General features: G+C 42.6%; 1 protein-coding gene across 4 annotated transcripts in view; it reads right to left on the reverse strand.

Moving 5' to 3' along the window:
• Positions 1 to 923: 923 nt before the first annotated feature.
• Positions 924 to 24,925, reverse strand: part of DGKI (diacylglycerol kinase iota) — a 217,958-nt gene continuing 193,956 nt past the window's right edge. For all 4 annotated transcript variants that reach the window (XM_042795524.1, XM_042795525.1, XM_042795523.1 and 1 more), the window contains 5 exons: positions 17,332 to 17,369; positions 15,649 to 15,769; positions 7,974 to 8,010; positions 5,979 to 6,078; positions 924 to 4,532 (listed from right to left, as the gene is read on the reverse strand). In XM_042795524.1, the coding sequence (XP_042651458.1) occupies positions 4,416 to 4,532; positions 5,979 to 6,078; positions 7,974 to 8,010; positions 15,649 to 15,769; positions 17,332 to 17,369 (413 nt within the window). In that variant the 3' untranslated portion in view covers positions 924 to 4,415. The remainder of the gene's footprint in view (positions 4,533 to 5,978; positions 6,079 to 7,973; positions 8,011 to 15,648; positions 15,770 to 17,331; positions 17,370 to 24,925) is intronic.

The raw sequence follows: 24,925 nt of genomic DNA on the forward strand, positions 1-24,925 counted from the left end.
TACATGGAGTGCAAGGACAGAATTGTCCTTGGAGTGTTTTCAAGGCATCCAAATTCCCAGCAGGTCTATACATCTCTTGAGTACCATTAAACTTCCAGCAAGTTTAAGACTAACAACGTACATCTCCCTTTTCACAGCTTTTGCCCAGAGTCAGACCGTCTCAACGTGCTCTTGATATACTGGGTCATATACAGGAGGCATATGGGATGGCTGAAAGGAAAATTGCTGCCTTCTAGGTGAGGCTGTGTGCTAGTGACTTTCCCTACCATGCGTGTCACTGTCACAGCAAAGACAAAGACAAAAATGAGCAAAAGAGGCCATTAAATACTACTCAAACAAACCTCCCACAGCCACATCACCAGAAAAAAAACATATGCCCCATCTATTTATCCACAACAGTGCCAGCTCTGCAAATACAGCTGGGAAGAACAATGGCAACAAAACATCAATTTTGTTCTATTTTCTTTAGTCTATGGTGCTTCTATATGACAGTCCTCGTGTAGCGGGGGACATCTCATGTAGTCCAAATCCAGGCTACAGAACCATGAGTTGTGACTGAGCAACTCTACTGCTGCTGAGGAAAAGCAAGGGTGACAGGTGTCAGTAAAAACATCTACAGACATCTTCAAGTGCTAAAACACAGACAAGCCATCCCATGAAACGGTGAAAGAGCCACTGGAGTCTGAGACCTGTTTTGTAATGGGCAAAATTTGCCTTGAGCTCCTGTCTTACATGAGTTACTCACACATCACAATATTGAGGGATGCTATAATTAGTGAGAAATATATGACATCGTCATGTCTTGGATAACACATTAAGATACCTCTAGCATTGAAACATGAAATAATAAGAGTAACTGATACTATTAAATAACAAAAGTAAGTTTATTTTATCAACATTATAAATATTTTCTTTCCCTCCATTTAACTCCAAAATGAGATAGTAAAACCAGTACAATGGAACAATTCAGGAGCTCCTCAGTTCTACTGAGAAGTTTCCCTTTTAATAACAAATTAAAATGGAAAATGACATTTTGTCAGTCCAGCAATCTCGATAGCTGAGCATCCCTAGGTACTTCGTCATTCAAATGGCACAGTTCTACACATGTGTGCATATGTGTGCGTGCATCTATATATATGCATACTGATATTTATAAATATACATATATATATTAATATACACACATAAGTAGACGCAGCCACTGAACAGACGCTTCTAGTAAATCAAAATGTTTTACATGTAGTTTAAGTGGGTTCCCAGCTGCATGCTGAAATTTGGGCCCTGCACAGTGCAGGCACAATCATATTGTTCCGAGCTAGACCTCAAGTGCTCAAGACATTGAATACGTACGTGTCACCTTTAACTGCCGCAGAGTCTGTCTGCTTCTGGTAGCTGTCCAAAATAGAGAATCCCATTGCACTTGAAAAGGGGTCAGGAATAATCCTGCAGCATCGTGGCCCCAAACTCCTTCCCTCAGTGAATCAACTTCTGATATTCCTGGCCGTGTGTGAGCCATTGCAGAAAACAATATACATGTTCTGTTATCTACAAATACATCGCCAGTACCTAATGCATCATGTGTGCAGTGCTTTGGGACACCTTGAATATTAAAGGCACTACCTACAGCCCGCTCCTGTCCTACCTCCAGTGCTGGGGTTTCTTTTCAGCACACAGTAGCTGCTTCCTACTGAGCACACAGCGCGGGCAGCTTTCCAGAGGCACAACAGGCTCGCTCTGATCATAGCATCATACTCCAGCCGCCAGGGAAAACTGCAAGCCAGGCTGTCTCGTGTACTCTAAGCTCCTTGGAGCCATCCAAATGGCGCAAAGGAGCTCAGGAAATCTGCTCATCCTGCCAGCTCCAGAGCCAGCCCCTGCTGCAGCCACCCCCGGGGCACGAGGGATGTCTCACCCAGGGGAGGACCACTGGGGACAGAGAGGCACCAGACCCAGCTCCCTTATCCTAATTAACACGTGGCCTCTAGAAGCTACCTGTGATTAGAGCAAGCCTTTAATCCTCCACCTGTTTCACGGGACTAAAGGGCCAGGGAGCTGCGGTGGGCTGACCGATCGTCCTCTGCTCAGGCACCGGACTGGCCTCAGCACAGGACAGAACCAAGCCCCTGCTGTCACTGAAGCTTTCTCCATTTCTCACTTCAGTAAAACAAAGCAAAAAGATAAAACCGATATTAATATAACTCTTATGTTCATCAAATATATAGAAATATTACAGTAATGTCTTTCCTCAGGGCTGGGAAATGATGCATGGCCTACCACGAAACCACAGCATGAGGATCTTCCTCGTGGAAATTTCACATACACCAAAATTATACTCTGATTTTTTTTATTTTAACAGTTGCCAAATTCTGTTCTAATATATACACATACTGACCTTTGCCACAAACCCCTGGATGACTATCAAGGGAAGGAATTTGGCTTTCATATTTTATTTTTTAAACAAGAAAGGTAAAGACAGAAAATAAGTCAAAATACATTTCATGTCGCCATTGATCTGTAGATTACAAATATATATATAGTTTCCTTCCAGAGGAAGAAATACTAAAGAAATATTTTGCTCATATCAAATGAACTTTTGAAAACAGAAAAAAATAAAAAGTATAATTTTCAGCTCCTCCCTCTCTGCCACAACAATTACTCATTTGTTGTTGTTTTTTTTTTTTTTTTTAAAAAAAAAAAAAAAAAAAAAAGAAAAATAAAGGAATCTCATTCATTTAATTTCCATGACTTCTACCAAGGAAGAAAATCTTATCTGAATAATGACCTGAGTTATTTTCATGGTTTCCAAACTGCATATAATCCCAATGATCACCATCTACCAGAGACCTACACCTAGCAAGGTGAGTGAAAACGAACACCAGTGGATCTTTCAAAACAAACAACAAAGCAAAATTCAGAAAACTATTTAAGAATTATGCCAAAAGTGGGCGGTGACTGTCTTCATGGGAACCGGTCAGACAAAGTGGAAGTGGAAGCTCTGCTATTTCTGTCAGCTGAGTTGTCTGTAGTGATCGGAAAACCTGAAGGTGAACATTTAGTGCATGCCTGTGTGTATGTGTGTGTTTGCTTTCTCTTCTTTTGTGGTTAGAATCTCTGAGGTAAGACGGAGAACAGAGTACAGAAGACGCGGCTGGCCTTTACAGCGGCTAAGCAGCTTTAAGTTTCCAAGCCTATGGTGGGTAATGAGGCAAAGAGCTGCCGCTTGTCCTTCTCCAGTGGGATAGCCTCTCTAAAACTTGGTTCCCTTGGGGAATCGGACAGTTTACAGGTTCAGCCAAGGTTTTCCTGTTACCAGGGCAACTGGGGCGGCGCTCGTTCGCTTGTTGAGGGCAGCAAGCCTAGGCTGACCGCTGACGTTCCAGGCCTTCTTCCTATCTCTGGCTGCAATGCAAAGGAGACTGTGTCCATAAGTCGGTCCATCTCGCACAGATCTCTCCCCAGTGTAAATCCCATCTTTTCAAAAGTGAAAAAAAAAAAAAAAAAAAAGAGCTATTGGCTTTTAGGCGGGCCTGAAACCTGAGCAGAATCAGGCCAGTCGTTATACACGTAATGGTGGCGTGAGAAACCTTACCGGTAGCTTTCTGCTCTGCCATACAACGTGGTGTATCCCATATAACTCCTTTACATACAAATGACAGTCTCATGAGGATACCATAACTGTATACCCAGTAACAATGAGGAGGCTAGGTTTCGTTACTGCTGTAAATTTAATTATGCCCCTGGGAAACAAGGCAATAGGCAGAGTCCTCTCCAAAAGTGAGAAAACTCCCCAGTCACTGAGCACTGAGGATGCAGCTTCCAAGAGGACAGCAAGGGAGGGACTGCAGCCGCTAAAAACATTGGGTTTTTCCTAAAGGCATCCAGAGCTCCTCAAATTTTTTGCTACTGCCTGACCATTTGTGAAGACTTAACACAGAAATAACAGGTACTATTTAACTGATGAGGAGTGAGGGGAATGGGAGAATAAAAGGAATGCAGGAAACTGTAGGGATGGAGGAGGGCCTAGTTGGGTGTTTTAATGTCCCAGTTAGTTTGGTTCCCCCACACCCTCTTTTCTCTTTCCTTTTTTTTTTTTTTTTTTTTTTTTCTTAAATAAAATGTACAGATGAACATGGGAGAAGTTCATGCTACTTGCTGGAAGCAATAAAGGTAAATTTCCGTGGCCCATGGATTCCACAGACCTTTGAGTGTCCCGCCTCATCCATCATGGGCTAACTTATGGAACTTAACCGTTCCGTGGCAAGACTCAGTAGCCCTTAGGAACTGGTGGCATGTCCTCAGGTATTTTCCACGAGAGTGAGACACGTTGATTCCATCAGCTTCTTCCTCACACGATGCCCGAGTGCCTCAGGTGCAGCCTTGTGATTTCCAAGGATCCTCTTCGATGTTTTCAAACATCAGACCGCTGTCTCCAGGTCCTCATGGGAAACCATTTGGTAGTTTTGTCGACTGTCCAGGTAGGAGGCCAGATCTGGGTCACCAGCTTGCTGAGCCCTGTCACGAGGGGTCTTACCCTGTAATAAAGAAACAGGAAGAGAAAGTCTTGTGCTAACATATTTAGAAGAACAGTTAAAGCACAGCCCAGAGAAATTACTACAGAAAGGATGGAAACCAATTTGGAGAATTTACTGATTCGTTGTACAAGTTGGTGTTAAATCAAATTTTTTCTATCAGAGTCATGAGATTCTGAAGATTTTCAAAGTCCTTCTGTGGTTTAGGACAAATCATGCAGTTCTGCAAAGATGTACTATTTAATAAATCACACAGAAGGGCTTACATGCTGGAAGTGACTTTTCATTCTAGGGCTACAATATCTGTGTGAATTAATATGACACACAGTACTGTAGCTAACACTTGAAAAGTGCACTTCACTGACTACACGCTTTGCTAAGAACGTGCAGAGATAGATGCTCAACATTTGAGATGTGTTCAACATGTCTCATTCTATCTCAAGTACAAATAATTTTTCAGTGCATCAATTTGCTAAATTTGCTACTCTGTTATCTGAGTTACCTTATGAGTACTGTTGAATTGAACCACAACTCTTGATCCTAAGCTATGAAAAAATATTGGAAACACGTTAAAGTATTTCCCCAGAAACAATCCCGGTCCTTGGATGATGAAAATTAACAAATCCTTGGGCAGATGAAAATTAACAAGTCAGAAGCCACTTGTTTGGATTTCAGCTGTTGCAGAAATTATCTCTTGTAATGTACAGTACTCTCATCTGAAAAAGAGATGATCTCTCTCCCCCTTATAGACTATCACATGAAGAATAACATTTGATTTTTAATTGTCTTGATGCAGCAAAGGTGCTTCTGACTCTGGAGCCCAGAGATCCAACCACCTTTCAGCTGCTGACCACAAGATGCTTATGTTCAGAAATTCCAGAGGGGCAGCTTCTGTATCATCTTCCTAAGTGATCAGATTGTTGTATTGACAGAATATTCCCAGGGTTTAATCTTGCTCAGACTTCTTTCTCAGCCAAGCGTACACCAAGAGAGGGTTGCGGTTAGTGTTACATCAGTGAGCATAAGGGCAAGCAAGGGCAAAAGAAAATGGTTCGCCATCCTCACAAAGCAAGTCAGCCACAATAATCCAGCCTCACAGACACTTTGCAATCACAAACCAAGGCTCCCCCAGGTGATCCTTGCTCACAGACCTCCCTTCTGACCACACAGGAGGCTGCTCCTGGGCCATGGAAATGCCTCATTCACACCCAACGCAGCAAATAGTTTGAGGCCAGGCTCTCACTATGAAGATGACCCACGTTGGGTACTGAACCAAAGCCTCTTGTACTTGCTTAAATCAATACCGTGTTCTAAATAAAAATAGCTAGTTTAAAAAGAGCTGCTCTTGGCATACAGGAGGAAGCCTCAATCATGCAAACAGCAGGGACGGATGCTGATGGGTCTCGCTTGGCTGCAGTATTTTGTAACTGGTTGATGGGGCTGGATTACCTTGGAGTCCGTCTTTCTCAGAGAGGCTCCCGCGTCCACCAGGAGCTGGCAGATGGCACGGTGGCGCTGGCAGGCTGCCTTATGTAATGCTGTCTCACCCCTAGACCAAAGTACAGAAACCAGCAGTGAGACACATCGCACCGATGTAGATTAATGAGGTATGAGGTGCAGAGGACAGAGAGCGAGAAGGATGCTGTATTTCTGTGAGGTCCCCCCTTGCTGGCAGAGGCAGACTTGTCCGCTCTCTCCCTTAGCATCTACATCCATTGGCTCAGTAGGAAAGCCTGCAACACCCACATAGCAGACTAAGAACTTCTGAGGGGTGGGAGAGAAACATGCACAGATTTTATGTATTCAAAGGACAGTAGGTCACATTCCCATCCAACCACCGGTTCTGCTAACTGCTGCAAAGGCAAACTAGCCACCTTCTTATTTCACAGCGGGCAAAACAGCAACAGTGTTTGTTTCTTCCTGCATTTTCTTTCGTCAGCCTCACTCTTGGACTCATCCTCAAAAAATCGTGCCCTTCAAAGCCATGCCTGGTGCGCTTGCTGCCCTGGTTCTGACACCCTGCTCTCTTGGATGTATGAGAGCAAGAGCTGTGATTTTGTTTGGCCCCACTGGACTGGTGAGCTACTGGGGAAGCTTGAACACGTGCTTGGCAAAAGAGGAGGCTGTGTAGTGGGAGCAGATTTATTGCAAGGCTCCTCACTCAGACTGGGGCTACTTCTAACAGGATTCTGAGACTGACTAGTATCGAGGTTAAAGAAATCTATCTGTATTTGCCTAGGAAGAGAAGGAAAGTATTATTTGAATGGGTTGAAAAGGTGTCCTTAATACTACTGTCCAACATGTAGGGCCATTACATAACCTCCAAAATAACAAATGACAAGAAATATGTGCAGGAGGACATATCTTGCACCTACCTACCCAGAAAGTGAAAATGCATAAAGGAATTTCAACCTCAGTCCATGACAGGGCATGTTGAAATATTAATAGGCAACCTTGTAATGAATCTGTCTCTGCTGCATGAGAACTAGATTCAGAATAGGTTACGATCTGATTACCCCCTGAGGATCAAAAGACAAATTCATGCTGCCAGTTATGGCTTGAACCTTCCCTTTTCAAGAGCTGGCGGTAGAGGGACCTTTGTAAAGGGAAGCCCTCACAGCCATGGTCACTTGAACTTTATATCAGTGGCTGTGCTATGCTACTGGATGAAGAAAAAGAGGCAGTCCATCCAGACTCCGTCACCCCTGGACTGCACATGTGCAACTTGCTCAGAACCTCTCTGGTGTTCTCTGTTAGCAGAGGAAGGCACTGTGGGATGAGGAACAGTAGGTTTAACCCCAATGAGAAATGCGACTTTTGCTTTCCCATATATCCCATATATTTCCCAGGATTATTCATGCATCCCTTACGTACTCTTTGTGACACCTTGATTATACAACAAGATGTAGAGCAATTGGGAATTGGAAAGTAATGTGTTGGGGTGTGGTTTTTTTTTTTTTTTTAACGATAGATGTGACTGAGGTTCTAACAACTTGAGAGAAATCTTCAAAGACACAGGTTGTGGCCACTTGGGACAGCTAACACAGAGCACCTTGGATGAGTCGGGATGGTGGAAAAGGTGTAGAGCAAGAAAAGTTATTTCCAGATTTCTGGAATTTACTCTTCAGGCTAGTCCCTCAGTAAATGGATGCCAGAAACATCGAAGCACAATGCAAGACTTGTATTCCTCTAGAAAGATTAAGGAGGCGTGGGAAGCAATAGAGAGGAAGTCCTTTATGGAATTCAAGAAACATTTGGTTTAGGCCAGAAAGCCACATGAAGTGGTTGCTGTTTAGGTTTGGGGGAACTTTTGTTTTGTTGTTTGTTTTTTGACGAGCTGTGCCATTTTACAAATTTTTTTACTTGAAAGTTTGTACTTGAAAAACAAGGGAAGTCTGCTAGACTAATGCACATAATGTGAAGGGGATGTTAAGTCGTACTTACGTTTCACTGTCTGTCATGTCCAGTAATTCAGATGGACCTGCAAAAGACAGTCAGGTATGTCATATAGGATTTGTCTGCATGACTTGAAGAGTACGAGTACCAGGAGAAGATTCCCGGTGCAAATATGTAAAAGAAGCCAACCAAAAGCTCTATTTGCACAAGTATGCCAAACTTTAAGGTAATATTTGCTTGTGCGAGCCCTTGCACTAGTAAATTCTGAATGCACAGTCCCTGCTGGAGTGTCAGCACCAGGGAGTGACAGCCTCTAAATTATACTGGGAATGAATATTCATGGCGTTTATTTTCTCACTCTTCACCTTGCTCAATTAAGTGGTTCACATAAGTACAGTGCATTGAAAATGCTGATATACTAGAAACCCTGATATATTGCAAGTTAAAATCTATTGTTAGTACTAGAGGGAAAATGTCATTAGGAAGTTGAAATTAGCCAAATTCCATTCTGAATGACATCCCTGTGCTACTCCATTTAATAGCGTTATACAGAATGTAGATCAGGGTGGAATATTCCCAGCGGTCTTTATATTGATATGCAAATCCTGTACTCTACTGTTTAGCAATGATCAGGAAAGTAAGATTAAGAAAAACAGAAAAGACTGTTGTTAAGTGAGACAAAATAATGCATTTACGCTAATGTTCTTTTGTCCTTGATATTCACTACAAGCAGATGTTTATAGCAGCAAATTCCATCAGTGGATTACAGTGATATGGAAAGGTTAAGATGTGGATAGCATTTGAAACAAGAAAAAACTTTTCCTTTTGCAGTCTGTCTTATTACTCTTCTTTCCACTGCTCTGTAGTGCCAGATGGTATGGGGCAGTTAGCAAGGGGAACAGTGAAGCTTTACAGGAATTTTCCTTCCTGTGCATGAATATTTCTCTTCAGCACACTTTGACTTTGAAATTCAAGAGTCCTCAAGAGCTCACAGCAAATCTCACCTGAAACTGAGGAATTTCACACTATTTGCTCACAAAGGCCTACACACAACCTCTCTACACTCCTTCCACTCTGAGTGTGGGTCAAAATGGATCAGAGCAGCCTGTCTCTCCCTCACTGCTTTTATAACACACACATGCAGTATCATCAGGGGCCGCCGGCTGCCGTGGCTCTTGGAGCTGCAGGTAGCTGCTTCACTTCATCTTCTGCCATCATGAGAAAGGGGCGGTCAGAAAAGTAGCATTCTTAGTCCCCAGCACACAGGGCATGGCACACCTATCATGGCAGTTCTCCAAACTCATTAGCCACCGTCAATCCTTAATGCATAGCACTCTGACTCTACCGCCACACATCTCTGCACTTGGCAGTTATGTGTCCACTCCTCCCCATCAAAAAGAAGAATCACTCATGACCCCTGAGCTCCCATAAGCATGAAGAAGGATACAGGGGGCTAAGCAGGGTCCCTTGTGGAGAGGAAAGAAAAATAATGCCTGAGAAACTATAAAGAAAAAAAAAAAAAAACACACAAACACAGATGAAGAAAATGACTCCTTTATACCTCCTAGGAGAAAATCATGTTCTCTCAAAAATAGAGGCAAGTCCCCATGGCTTGATGGAATGCCACATCCCAGTGATAGGACACCTGGAACGGCTGGCAGTGTGTTAAGAAAGATGCTGCCAGGTAAACTATTATTTCCGTTCATGGATGGCACAAGAAAGGTTGCGATGAAAAGGTGGGACAGCGTGAGTGGGCTGGCTGCATTGGGCATAGAGGTACTTGTCTTGGTAAGAGGAAAAAGGCATTAACATATTAGGAGGAAGGATAGAGAGAAGTTAGAAGAATGTGACCTGAGAAAGAGGAGAAGCTGGGGCAGAGGGGGTCTGGAGATATAGGAAGCCAAGGGTGAAGGAAAACTGGTCTGGAGCAGGAAGAAATAGCAAGGCTAGGTCAGAGTTGCTGAGTGTTGGGGACTCCGCAGGCAGCCTGCGAGTACAGAACTGAGGATGTGCCAGGTACAGCCTGCCTGTGCGCAAAAGGTGTTCTCCTGGGTACTGCCCCAAATAAAGCACTTCATGGGAGTGCCCCAACTCCACCCCAGTCACAGATATAAGGGACAGATATTGGGGTTGATGGATTAGCAGCACAATGTGGTACCAGGATTCATTCATTTCTTTCTGGCCTATCTCTGAAGCTGGAATGTCCCAACTCACACACAGCCTGAGCTGTGCCCTTTGCTTCTTTATTTTATTTTCACTTGTGCTTCTCTTAAACCATCTCACGCCCTCCTCCTAATTCCCTTTCCCCTCTTTTTTGGACCTCATTTTTACATCAGTCTCCCTGGCGCTGCCAACCGACCATTCCAAATCCCCCTCTGCCCCGGGACAAAAGCTGCACAGATGTGGGAAGGGCTGGCACTGGGAAAGCTAACGGCACTGTCATCCTGACCCAGCAGGGAGGCGGCTGTTTTACTCCGGGACAAGAGGCAGAGAAAGAAAAGGGGACCAAGGCGCAGAGAGAGAGAGGACAAAATAACCCAATAGAAATCCGGAAGGGAAATGCATGAGTGAGATTTCTATCAAGGAAAACAGCGGGGGGGGAAATAAAAACAAAAGATAGAAATGTGTGGAGAGGTGGAGGGACAAAAAAAAAAAAAAAAAAAAAAAAGGAGAGAGAGAAAGAGAGCGAGCAACTTGGGGGCTAAAGAATGGCAGGATGGAGACGGAGGTGGGGGGGGAGAGGTTCGCATGAAAGGAGCTGAAAAGCATGACGCACTGAGGGGAAGCCCAGCTGAGATCACTCTCTTTCCTTAACATCTCCGATAGACTGTCTGTGTAGAATTATTAACTTTTTTCCTTCTCTCCTTCTGCCCCCTTTCACTCCACCAAAGCCCCTCTCCAGTTTCTCAGGAGGCAAAGCAGCCTGAGCTGGAGATGGGAGGAGGGAAGGGAAGGAGACTCTCAAAAGCAGCTGCCCTTTAGCTGAGCTCACTACAACATAAAAGAAAGACTAAATGACCATATTTCAGAGGCATTTCCAAAATATACAGCACCATGCAGTCCAAAAGGCCTCCAGGTCACAGCACACCCTGGCCTCTCCAATGGATGTGGTTACAGCTACCCACGGGAGACCCACAGCTATTAACCCCTGCCAGTCCCTTGTCCTGTCGGTCCTTGATAGAACTGGGGAAGAAGGGTATTTGCTTTAAGCAGTAATGTCAGACATTATCAGAATTTCTGGGTGTTTATCTGTCAAAACCCTGTTTGTTTAATAACTTGATTGAGGTTGTTAGCCGGAGGACAAAACTGGATTTGGCTCCTTACCTTCAAAGAGGGAATATTTTTAAAATAATAGTAACCTGCAAAGTCAGAACTATTTCAAGCCTTTCTCTAACTCCCCACTCCACATTTTTACCCAATGTGAAGATTAGCAGTGTCTCGTTTTTACTGCTAGTGCCTTCTAGCTCAGAATTCCCACTGTAACATAGAGGGTAGTCAGACTATGGGAGCATGCCTTCCGTCGGAACTGTCTCTCAGCCGTGTTGACTTAAAATTTGGTAAACTTGCACATTAAAATAGACTATTCTATACCTTGTGCCTTCTACGAAAACTAAGCTGTTTTCTGCTCAGGCCCTTTACAAATGTCCACTACTCTGAAACATTCTGCAAATCTAGGCATACTAGCAAATGTCAAGCAAATTCAGTCTCGTTCAGTGTTGTTTTCTGATGACTATTCAAACTTTGTCCCTGGCATACATCTCTGTCGTGGAAAAATTTGCTTTCCAAAAGCCTTCTTTGGAACTCCTGAATCTGGTCAGGGTGCAAATCCAAACTCACTGACGGCTCTTCACTGTTGACTTCGCAGTGCTAAGAGTAATGAAAGCATCATCCTTCTTACCAGAGGATGCTGTCTAATGGAGCAAGGACGCCGAGGTTTGAAGTCATAGAAATGTTCAGGATGCGATGCGTGACTGACTGTTCCACCAGAAATCCCCACCACAAACTCCCAACGCAACTGTAAATTTTTTTCCTCTCTTCTATTTAAAACTAAAATACCCTAGATGAACTACAGAATTCTTGTTTTTCTTTTGAGCCCCTAGAGAAGAGAAGACAAGGAGAAGGCACACCTTGGGATGTCTTGTACAATGGTTATAAATTATAAATAGTTCAGAACTGCCAGATAAAGACTTCAAGACAAGTTTGATTCCAAATACAGATGATGATTTAGGAGGTTCTTTTTCTAACGGAGTTTCTTAAGCCCTCCCTAATTCTGTTTGTGTTAAGCAAGTAAACAATTAACTCTTCTCTAATGCGTATGCATTAGGGCGTAAGACAGTTGCTGACTGAAGCACTAAACAGGTGTGGTTCTGATACCTATTGAGTTTGGCTCTCAGTTTTAAGGCAAGTGTTCCTTAGCCCAGCTACGGACAGATCTTAAAAGGTGACCCTCCTACTAGAAGCAGAAGACCCCCCATTTAGGAAGGCAGTCTTGAACAACAGATATATCTGTGTATCTGCCCTTCCTGCACAGCGAATAGAGAGAAACTGTTTTGCAGGAACATCAGCCAACACAACTGTCCCTGCAGCAGTAATCAGCTGTCGTCCTCACACCTACTACACTGGCGCTTCAGCTGCTATTCCAGGCTTGTGCTAGTCCACTGCTAAGTATCTGGCAATACTGCACAGCAGTCTCCTTGTGTGACTCATCTCTGCTGTTTTCTAATTTAAGAAGGGTTATTTTCCTCCCCTTAACATCTGAAATCATTCTGATCAAGATCACAGAATAACCTCTCACATTAACGTCCCCTGCATGTTTGCAGAAAGCATAAAGCCATCTCCACAAAGGACAGTCACGGCATCACTACACCATTTTCTCTCCATACTCCCAGTACTATGGGCAGGGGAGGAATTCTCCGCTCCTGTATCACGTTTGATTCACCCCACTAGTTTCACACTAGGAGGTTAAAATTCCTGATATGGTGGGTTTTCTCTTGTTTGATTGTTGTTGTTTTTTAAAGATATTCATAAGGTTTTCCCTGTGTGATTAATAATAGGTTTTCTGTGCTGTGTGCTGGAGGGTATTTTGCAGTGGAATTCTTATTAATATTAACTATCTCCAACCTTGTATGGGAAGCACACAAACTACGGAGGAATTATGGTTGGGCAGAGGTAATCGCTAAAGTAGGAGTAAGACCCATTTTTGTCAAGGGTGGGTATCAGCAGAAATGAGAAGCTACATACAGGGAAAACCTCAGCTATTAGTAGCGTTGGATTGGGTTTCATACACTAATTAATGTTGAGAAGATGCCAGATGCCAGAGAATGCAACAGAAAATCAAGGACATTATGACGATGATGAATCAGCAAGAGACCTCGTTTGTGACTGAGAAGTGCCCAGGGTAGAAATGAGTTTCATTAATTGCTCGGTGGGAGAAGAGAGGAGGCCCCTATGAGAGCACTGTCCCATGCATTCTCTGATCTCCAGAGAATGTTAAACAAACAATGCACTTGGAGAAGCCCAGAGGACTTATGTCTGGAAAGCTGCAAGAGCTTCCTGCCATCCTTGGGGATAAAGCGGGGGAGAGAAGAACTGAACTGAGATTTGCTCAACCTTCTGGTTTGTCTTTGTCTAACCGTCCGTAATCCCTCACATTTCTCTGTTCACTTCAAAAATTCCCATGGATTCTCTGCTCACATCCTTACCAGCTTAAATGATCTCGTTTTAAACCTTCACCAAAGGAACAGTAACCGGGTCAGACTGTGAGTAAGTTAAGGTGTACATCCCTAAGAAAAATGCTGGAGAGGCAGCCGTGACAGTGAAATGGCATCGGTCACATGCACTGTGAGAAGAGACCAGAGGCAATAAGAAAATTAGGTGAAATTATGTCTACAGAATTCAGAGGCACGTATACGCAATGTGACTAATGAGATAGTCCAGAGAAGTTAATTAGGAGGTAGAGGTAGCACTGCTAAGACTTGTTACAACCAGGGAGAAAACTATCCAATATTTGGATATAAGGCCAACTATGCTCAGTTACCCATATATATGGGTATTATGTATTCTATATCTATACATAAAAGGGTAAAGTAGCAGTTCAGATCCCCTCAGTCAGGTATCTGGGGCACAGTTCAGTTGCCCACACACAGATATTTTGGGCCATTCGATATGCCCACAAGCAGGTCTTGGGATGCATTTGGAATGACATGGATGCTTGCTTGGGCTCCAGCTGCCAGGCCAGTACTGGTGTCCTACAGGCCTTGTATGTTGTCTTGTAGACCCATGCAGATGTCCTGGATATCCAAAGGCAAATGACAATAAATAGTTATGCTTAGCTAAATGAATGAAGTGTAGGTAACCGTCAGCTGAATCACTTGCTGGGCTGCAATGACTACTTTGACTGGGGTCTCCCTCGTGTCAGTCATGCTGGAAGTCTGCTGATATTAAAGATGCCCTCCTCATCTCCATCTGCCACTGAAAGAGGAAAGGTCTCCTCTACTACCTCGGTCATACAGGAGCAAATGAACTGAGTTATGGATCTCTGTTGACAGTACAAGAACTTAGACCCACAGATTACATGGCATCTCTACATAAACACCTAAATTTAGGAGTCAAGCTCGAGCTAAATCCCACCCCAATTAGCACAAATGTTAACAGATGGATTATTGCCTCTTCCTTTCCTATGAGCTGTGCTTTTCTTCTCTCTGTACAATTTCTGCAATAACTTTCAAGCATTAGCTAATGCTTATTCCAATTGCCAGAGGCAGTCTCTGTGTTTAGTGCTAACACTGCTGATGAAATAACATAGCTGATTTTGACATCCAGAAGTCAAAATAGCCATTAATATTTTGAAGAGGGATCAGAGAAGAGTTACAGGAATCCTTAAAGGACTAGAAAATATTTCCTACAGTGCAGGAGGCAGACCACTGGGACTTCAGTTCTGTGTGCAGAGCAGTAACAATATTACTGTACCACTGTCCAGCAATCAGTGAACAAGACTACAGTAGTTCAACAGGCAGAAACTCCTAAATGTGACTTCCACAAACATATGTACGCATACACATTACTGCAGAGACCGTGTAAGCATGCCTGCAATCCTGTTACTGACAAAGATAAAAAGAGCCGAAAGGAAAAAAGGGAAATGGCATGATTACAGACTATAAATATAATTATAAAATGGAGATCATGTATTTCTGTTATCGTGTGGTCTTGAAACTAACAAAGGCATAATACTGGGAGGTTGGCAGGGAAGCTAAACAAATCCAGTCTAGAAGTAAGTGCACAGATTCCCAAGAAGTGTGCTATTAAATGCTGAAATAATAACAATGGTTGGATGGGCTCTCCATCACTGTAAATGTTTTAATGGAGATTAAATGCTTTCTACAACATATGCTCTAGCTGAAAAACAAATTAGTTCAGAGGATTCCTATGCCAGAGGTTCTAAATAGGCTCCTCCTTCACAGCCTCCGAACCGATGCAACTGTGAAAACACCCATCCTCCTCAAAAGCCCTCTTTACTTTTGTTTCCACACTTTCCAGTTATCTGGAGCCATCACTGTCATTGCTACCACATTCCTAGCCTCCTGGTCACACATGCTGCAGGTGGAACGTTTTGCTGAGGGTGACCACAGCTGTGTGAGGGCACTGCCAGCCCCACGGTGTGGTTTTACCTGGCTGACACTTGGCTGAAGTACAGCTCTCTCTGGCCTTGCCCACTGTGACTCACCATGCTCTAGGATGTATTTCACAATCTCGCCTTGCCCCGTCTTGGCAGCGTGGTGCAACAAAGAGCAGTGATCAGGTCCTTGGATTAATAGATTGGCTCCTTTTTTACAGCATTCTATGAACTGGAAAATAAATAAATAATTTTAAAACCCCACACAGAAGGATAAGATGGGAAGAGCAGAAAAACAAATATGCAGGAAAATTATTTACTAATTTTCATAGGAGGTCAGTACAAAAATGGAATAAAATGAAATAAAGTATTACTTTAAAGCCAGATTTTTGGCCCCAATGCAAAAATATCTGAAACTAGAAGTAGTGACAATTAGATGGGTTAAGAAGAGTAGTTTGTATTTCCTAAACAATGAGACATTGCTACTCTACTGGTGACGAATTATTGCTTGCTAACAGTGCCTGTAAACCACTTCTGGTGAAACAGTTAGGGTATTTCAAAATATATGTCTTTGACAGAAAATTCTGGCTTCTCTACTGAAAAATCCAATTTTTCCTCAGCGCCGGAGACCAACACTTTCTGATTAAGCCAGAAAACTCCAACTCAGAAATCTGTGGCGAGGTGGGATTCAGCTACCTCAGATTTCCTTTCTCACTCTCTGCCCCCTGCCCAGGGCTGGTGGATGGGGAAGCACTATGTGGGGCAAGAACAGGGAGAAAACAGCAATGAGCCCTGTCTCAAAAATGCTGCAAAGTCAGGGACACGCCACACACACACGGTGTGGGGGGTCTGCGGTTTGCAGTGCAGATCACTGCAGGAAAGAGGCCGAGGATTGTGACAGTGGGCCATCATTTGTGGTGCAGTCCATGTGAAGAAGGGCAGGAAGTTTCCCTGTCAAAGCCAACTCAGGCAAAAAGTTTTCCAGAAGCAGAAACGGGACAATATTTCTATGACTGCTCCCTAGATGCTACAGCCACAAGCGCAGGGGCGGAGGTATCGAAGGGGCACCTGCAGGCAAAGAGTTGGCCTAACAGTACTGTCATTTTTACAAATGGCTCCAAGCTGGCTTCTCGCAGATAAAATTACAATCATTAATCACAGTCCTCATCCAAATTCGAGGGCATGTTTTCGAATCCTGACTTAGCTACTGAAAAACGCAGCCTGAATAACTGTCAGACATGGAAGTTCAGGCTTTGGGCACAAAATATTTTTGCATGCCTTATCTTCCCAATAACACCAAGATACTACATGTTTTGAGAAATCCATCAGATGATAAAACAACAAGCTGAGGTTTATTCTACCTGGTCTGGTGGTTGCCTAGGTAGGAGTTAAGAAGCCTCCAGCAACTCTAGGGACTTGGCCACCAACCTCACTGCCATAAAATATCCTTTACTGTGTAAGGCTGTGTCCGAACTCCCCTGCTGTTCAGTGTTGCATTTGCCAGTATAGTAATTTTCCTGTTAGTAACTGACACACTGCTCTATGCAGTACACTATGAATCCTGGGCTGAAAGGTGCCGTCTAACACCAGATCCTATTCACTCAAATTTCACATCTCACCTGACTGATGTGTTCCCCTAATATTCAGGGTTTCCTGGAAGGGCTGTAAAATGGCACTTGCCAGCAGTCCCTACAGCAGTCTATTTATGTTTTGAGCAGAGGTGTGATAAAATTTACAGTATATCAGACCTACAAAAAGCTGTGAAAAAGCATACACTCAGTGCTCTGTACTTACTTTCAGCAGATCACCAGCTATGACTGCCTGTAAAAGTGCTGCAAAAGACAAACAGAAAAATAAAGTTAGGCAGAAAGCATCGTGCATACAGCCTCACAGCTGAAAACATAGCTCACAGTATGTGGAAGTTAAGACCAATGCCTCAATCCACTTGTATTCTCATACACTATCAAAACCAATGCAAATCCTGCACTGGCAGGTAGACGGAAGACTGCCCATGTTGCACAAAAGCTGTAGGGACATCAAGCCAGAGTTTCCAATGCTGCTCTGGAACTGCATGGTTCTATCTGAATTTTTGCCTTGAGACACTTCAGGGACCTTTCCCAGGGGCCACAGCGTGGGCCCAAGCCTCTGGCACCTGAGCTGTCACTGAAGATGTCAATGTCAAACACATTTGAAAGCGTCCTCAGACCTCTCAGACATTATTCATACTGACGGCGGAGTGGTCAGTCAGTCTCAAATGCATTGAGAGTCTCCAGCTGCAGATGATTAGGTGGCAATATAGAAATTTCTTAATCGTTATTTGTATTACCAAAACATTTTGACAGACCATTGGGCAGCAAGTCCCCCGGGTTTGGGGAGCAGAGCCAAACCCAGAGCAGGAGCCAGCCCTCACCTTTTTAGCCTCTGTAATTTAAATAGACACAGAAGGAAAGAGAGACAAAGCGAGTCAAAGTGAACAAAGGCTCACAGCAAGTCAGGACAGAGCTGTGCACAGAGCCAGGAGCTGCTCACTGCCCGCTGCTGTCTGCCCCATGCCCATTAAAATGAAGAAGGAAGACAAAAGCCTGGGACTTTGTATTGCCCTATATATAGGCTACATTCAGCTAAAAACAGAGTGGTGGCCAGTAACCATAAGCACGAGAAGTTACAGATCTACTGCTACACAGCTATTTCCTCCTTTTTTCCTCCCTCACCCTGCTATGATGTATATGGTAAAAACCAATTATGAATAATATTTCTGGGAAAGCACTTACTTGGTTTGCATCTTAGAAAGCATCAAACATCTGCCTCGGTTCATACTTTTTCAAGAGTGCCTAATCCCATTTCTATCTTCGAGTCTAGGCAGCGCAATCAAGCTAAGCATTCGCTCAAGTGCCACCCTTGATAAAGATGCCAAAAGCTCACATGGGGAGGAACAAGGGGGAAAGAAAACTATAGTATAGCCTTGCCTCTGAAAAATAACACACAGGAAACTGCACAGCATGGATTCCATTGAGGAGCTTGTTATGGCTTCAGAAGCAACACATCCACGCCAAACACTGCAGAAGAAGGAGGGAGTGCAAAGACAACTCAACAAATGTCCCTGTCTTTGAAAATACCTGGGGTTGTGTCTGGCTTTCTGGTCTCAGCAATGCGTCATGCCCTGGCCACACAACAGTGGGAAAAGCAAAAACTCAGTCCAGCTAAGTTCTGACTTGGGAAAGCAGTAGCAGCAATTCTTGTAACAATGAATTTAGGGCAGTTTTACAGTGACCATGAGTTTAAGTCCTGCGAATCCCCTTGGCACCCGTGGGAGTGAGGGCTCACAGATTTGAGGAATGGAAAAAGACAAGCACTGGCAGGTAAGAGCTAGAACTGGAAAATTTCATGTACATCTTTTCTTCAGATTTCATTTTCAGTAGTTTATGACCTTATTTTTCCTCCCAATAATTCTAATATTGGCTCAACCCACATTAATAGCAGAGCAGAATTTAGCCCTTCTGTCATTCATTTCATCATTTTCCTCCCTTTTCACTGATCTGGTCACACTGCCACATTTATTCTGTGGGCTATTGTAGTCTAGACTTGTATAAATATTTTGCTGTCCTTACACACGTGAAAATCCAATGAACTGGAGACACCAGCTTTTCATTACCTTCTACATACAGTATTTTAAGACATGGCTTCCCTGAAGTTGCTTCAGGGTGGAGATATGTTTCCAGGGCAGAGATACATTTTCTTATGCAAACCATGATTAAGATTATAGTTCAGAAAAGTCAGGAGAAAGATCTAGAAAACTCTGAAGTGAAAATAAAAGCCTGGCAAGCCATGAGAAATCTTCTACATTGAGTATCTGTAACCAGAGGTTGGTCTGTTGATAAGGCTATTATAGGACAAAGCAGCCCTAAAACACATTCAACATAATTAGACCAATTTTTTCCTCTCTTTCCTAAGCCTCTAATCCAGCAAACCATTCAGGCAGGTGCTTAGCTTTGAGCTAATCACATTCTTTTCACCAAGTCTACCTGCACACTTAAAATTAAGTGCTTTGCTAGAGTAGAACCTATTGCATAAATGAATACACTACAGATCAACAAAACCAGCTGGCATAACAAGCAGATTAGACGACAGTAAAATAGTTCAGTGCTGTAAGACAGGGTGCTGGAAGACTTAGAAGCTATTGAACTACAAATGGAGAAAGGTTCTTTAGAATAGAGAACGCATTTACATAGACATATGAATATTGTTTAGCACACTAACCCCATAAACCCAAATGGGACTGCTGGGCATATTGAGGAGGAGGGTGAAGATGGCAAAAACCACATGATTGGTAAAGAGGTGGTAAAACAAGCAAGCAGATGGCAATGACAAGAGAGAGCAGACTGAGAAATCGGACAAAAATAATGTTAACATGCAATGCCAGGCTAGCTTAAAATCAAAAACATTAAAGTGAGAATGGTTTTATTTCTTCTGAGCAACGCTGGTGTAATATATAACATGAATTATGCAATTGTTTTATCATATCATAAAATAACTTCAGGTCTTAAAGGTGCCTGAAAAATTACTTGCTTTAATAAATATTTAAATCAAGTCATTATTTTCTCAACTTCTCCTAAGACAAGCATTTGTCATGACTAATAAAAATGTTTTATTACCTTTTTTCATTTATTTAGCAAGCAGATTTATTGCTGATGAAAGGTGACAGCTTGACAAGACGGGAGACTGAAGTGCTCTGCCCATCTAATGAGGAAGCACTCCGTCTGCTGCCGTCGCAGCAAAGCTCAACCCTGTCTGTGGGGACACCCCTGCGGACAGCCCCTGCTCCATCCCTGCTGAAACCGCCAGCAAAAGTGTCAGTCACTGCCCAGGGTGATGGAACTCGACAGAAGCAGTCACCTGCTAGGATATGGGCAGCCAGAAATGCAGACCGTGTATGTAACGGCTGCTAGAGACAGGCAACTTTTAGTTTCCGCGGGGTGAATTTTGAAACAAGGTTCTAACCGCCCCTGTGGGCCAACTTATGAAAGAAACCTATTTTTTTTTAAAAAAATAAACACAAATAATAATAAAAAGAACCCACAACAAAGACAACAAATAAACCACCCAAAACCAAAAAAAAAAAAAAAAAAAAAAAAAAACAACCACCAACCCCAAATCACACACTTTACTTATAAATTAAATATTGAACAGCTACAAGTGGATAATGCACTAATATTAAAAAAAGCCATGTTAAAAAGGCTGCTAATTCAATTCTTGTAATGCTGCAGGCTAGTGCAGCTTGAGACACAGGAAAAACACCTACTAGTACCTCCATGCATGCCAAAATCAGTACCTTTCCCATGGCATGTGTCACTCATGATATTTCTGTGTTAGTGCCCACTGTTTCTATTGGAAACGGCTGTTTTTATTACACATTCTAAAAATATATGCTAATGTCTCTGAATTACAATAAACCTTTTCATTTCCCAGCCATAAAATTAACCTATTAAATCAACAATTGCTCTCTGGTTCTGCACGTGAAGTCAGCAGCATTGAAACCGAGCTGCAAAATCAGTCGTTAAAAATCGGGAAACGGGTAACAGAGTAGCTGCAGAAGCTGCAGGATGCCTAGGAGGTCTCACGGGGGCTGCCTGGATGGTCTGAAGAGAAAATAACCCTCCGTAGAAAGCAACCTGCCATCCCTGCGGTAGTTACTGTTGTGCATCTCCCTCCACCGACTACAGAAGTCCTAGGGAAAATGACCTCCACCTTGCAGTACCTAAATTAAGAGCTAAATTAAGGATCCTGCGGGGTGACATGGTGCCAGGAGACATGTCTGATCACCTGTGAGGAGGACAACCAAACAAGGACAAAATGGGGGGGATCCTCCTTTTAAGGCTTTCCAAGGTGTGATGTTCCTGGGACCAGGCAATGCTCATGGTCTCGGAAATGTTGGGAGCTCTTCGTACAGCATGCATGTGCAGGATGAGAACGCTTCAGAAGTGCAAAGGCTAGCAAAGACAGACCCACAACTGCAACACGTCAAAAGAAAACAGCAGGGGAGGGACAGAAGTCGTTGTCGCCGTCTCACTCACTGCAGAAGCAATGAAAATTCTCAGAAGCATCACAAGTAAAAAAAGCCTCAACCAACAACTACCCCTTCTCATTTGCCCTGAAGGAAAATTCCCTCCTGATTCCAAAGCTGCTGATCAGCGTAACACCAAGGACATAAGCAGGGTGCAGCACCAAGATACCATGCCAAAATTCTGCTGGTTTCAGAAAGGCCATGGAGAAAAAGTTCTTATAAACCCTTGTAGGTAACACCTCAGGATCACAAGGTTATTTGTTTAAAATAGGCTTACACGGAAGATATATAGTAAGTTAGTTAAATAACTAGTGAGTCAGTGAGAGGAGCTGGCTTTCTTTGGAAGGAATCTCAAAGAACAGTAGAGTTCTGCACTCTGCCACTGTCAGTGGTACAGGAATAATGTGTCTTTTTACATGAGCAAAAATTATTCATAAACCATAAATATTTTCCAGATTTTACTGGTCAGATCGCACACCTGATCTGACCCTTTGCACACCATAATTGCACCCACTACTGCTGTACAAACTAAGCCACAGTAAATGCTGATCAAAATGTATGGCTATTTTGAAGCTTTCACCATCTCCAGGCAATTCTTTAGTGAGGGTCTAAGAACTGTCACGGGAGGTAGCAGGATTATTTAAAACTCTGTTTTAAACTCTAAGTACCACACAAAGGAGTTGTCACATCCGTGATTAAAACGCAGCCAATTTGAGATCTGTGAATGAAATGTGGTGTGAGAGCAAAGTATTATTTACAATAATACATCTTACCGTAGGTTAAAAAATACCAGTCTAACAATGCATCTGATCAGTGTATGACAACGTTTAAGCACATGGGAAATTATGTCAGAATTCAACTACCATAACTCCAACAGAATTAGGGCTCATAAAATCTTTAGCTCTTTCAAAAGACGCAGTAAGACAGCTGATGATCTGAAGTGATCGGGACTTTGTAGAAACCTCTTTTATCAGGCAGTGCCTGCAACTGTCCAGCCCTTTCCAAGACACAGCTAACGCACTGATTCAGCACTTGGAATTGCTATGCCATTCATATTCCAGTGCTGGATGTTCCTTACTGGTTAGAGGCAGCTAATAAAGAAATATTAGACATTAGAGATTTGATGTGGGGCCCCCAGAATTTGAGCCTCAGCGTCCACCACCATCTCCTTTTAGATTTGCTCAGGGGAACTCTTAAGGAACACCTCATGAAATACTGCCTCGTTCGAACCTTGCTGAGCTGATAATGAAGAAGAAACTGCAGCAAAAGGTGACATCATCAAATTTCCTGAGAGTTATGACACTTCACTTGGCCTGTCATTAGCCTCCAGAACATTTCCAGCTCTTTACTGCTGTTGTAGATTTTGTGAAATTCACAGAGTCAGAAATTTGAAATAATTACTGGTTTACACATTGAGACGTTAAAAGCTGACCCTGACTAGAAGAGTGCTTTTACACAGCTGGAGTCTTCTGAGCTGTTAAGGATCAGCATTACAGAAATGATAAGAAAACAAGCCCTCATTCTTAGTTTCCCACTAGTTTTATACAAATCAATAATAACTTCTATTTCAGTCACTCAAAAAGCTACGCTCTCAAGTGAGTGTGAAGTCCATATAGATTATCATTCAGAAATACAGCATTTTCTCTGTAAACAACAATTTGCTTGTAATAGCTTTGTACAATCTAGTAAAGATCAAATCTAATAGGAAGAACTGACAGTAATATAACACCCAGAAATATACAGAACTGACTTTTTTCTACTCTAGCCATGATCTTCGACCTTGGCCTGCGGATGAAAGGGGTGGAGGGCACTACAGCGAATTGGTTCGTGGGCTGCTTCCCTTCCAAGTTGACTATGAAAAGCAAGCATCTAAGATACTGATCAGTGAATACACTTGACATTTCTGAAGGGTCTGGCAGTCCCACAGAAAAGTTGTAGGGATCCCTGGTGAAGAAAGGGTGCAAATATCTGAATTTGAGCTTTTACAAACACTTTGCCTCTTCCCAATATTGAATCTGTTTTTAAAGTTAGAGGGAAAAAAAAAAAAAAAAAACGAAAACAAAAAAACAAAAACAACTTTAAAAGACATACGTCAAACTGCTTACATAATGGAGAAATTAAATTACAAAACTAATAATGCTTTGTTGGAATGACTGAGATCAGAGGTCTTTGATTTACAGACAATTTCAAATCTCACCAAAGCTGATGATGCTTAAACATTTCTCTTTGAAGCTAAGGTGAGTGGAAAGAGCAATTAAATGTTTCTTCATGTATTTTATGCACTTGCATGTACTGGAAGTAACTACTGAAGACCATGAAAAAAGTAAACAGAAGTTAAGCCTTGTGGGTTGAGGAATCTCCTAGATGCTGGCAAAAAAAAAAAAAAAAAAGTATAAATAAATGGTTAAAACTTTATGTCGGTATAAGAGAGACAAAAGGCTAGCAAAAATAAAAGCAGCAAAATGTCCACTATGCAGACTTGCTTGAACTCCTGCACAAGAAAGTCACTTCTGTGTTCACTGAAAAAGGACTTTACATCAGACAGCCCTCTGACTCTTACAATCGAATTATCCTCCGGAGAGAATGGGGCAAAGGTCCCTAAATATAGGCTAAGTGGTCAGGCTAAAAAAGCTGCACCAAGCCCCTATAAGGGACACTCACCCTCTTTGGAGTATGTTATTATAACAGTGCACAACTTATGCTAAGATAAGGACACAAACATTTGGTGACACCAAATTTCCTTACAGCTATGCACAGGAAAAGCTGTGTTCAGGAAAAAAAAAGTCCATTTTCATGAAAATACTCTGTAAATACCCTCCATGTACTGATGGTGGAATCTGCCTGATCATAAACCTTAGTAGTGCTGTTTGATGGTAAGACTCTTGGGTCTGTGACAGGTGTTAAACTCCATCTTGTTTTCTTTTTATGCTCATTTTTATCTCCACCTTGAACTAAAGCTGCCATATAATAAAAGAAAAAATATTCTTGCACTAAAGAGAAGAATATTTTTGCACAATTTTTAAACTTTGGTGCTGAGCAATCAAAATTGAACATCTCCAGCAAAAAGGTGGCTAACAGACCAGAAGAATCAGTCTCACATTTCAGTATTCAAGAAAGAGGCTGCATTATAACTAAACAAGGGGCATTTTGATGGAGAACTTGATTGTCTGTAAGCCCGAAGAGACATCAACTTACAAACGCAATTATAGCTTAAAAAGAGAACAAAATATCTCACTAGCCATTTTAGAAATTCTGGCTCTGTAAGTCAGCAACTTCTCGTTCTAATCTGACATCAAGACATGAGAAAGAAGATGCTGGTGGTTTACA

This window comes from Tyto alba, unplaced genomic scaffold, assembly GCF_018691265.1.
Source record: "Tyto alba isolate M040663 unplaced genomic scaffold, T.alba_DEE_v4.0 Super-Scaffold_21, whole genome shotgun sequence".
Taxonomy (NCBI): Eukaryota; Metazoa; Chordata; class Aves; order Strigiformes; family Tytonidae; genus Tyto; species Tyto alba.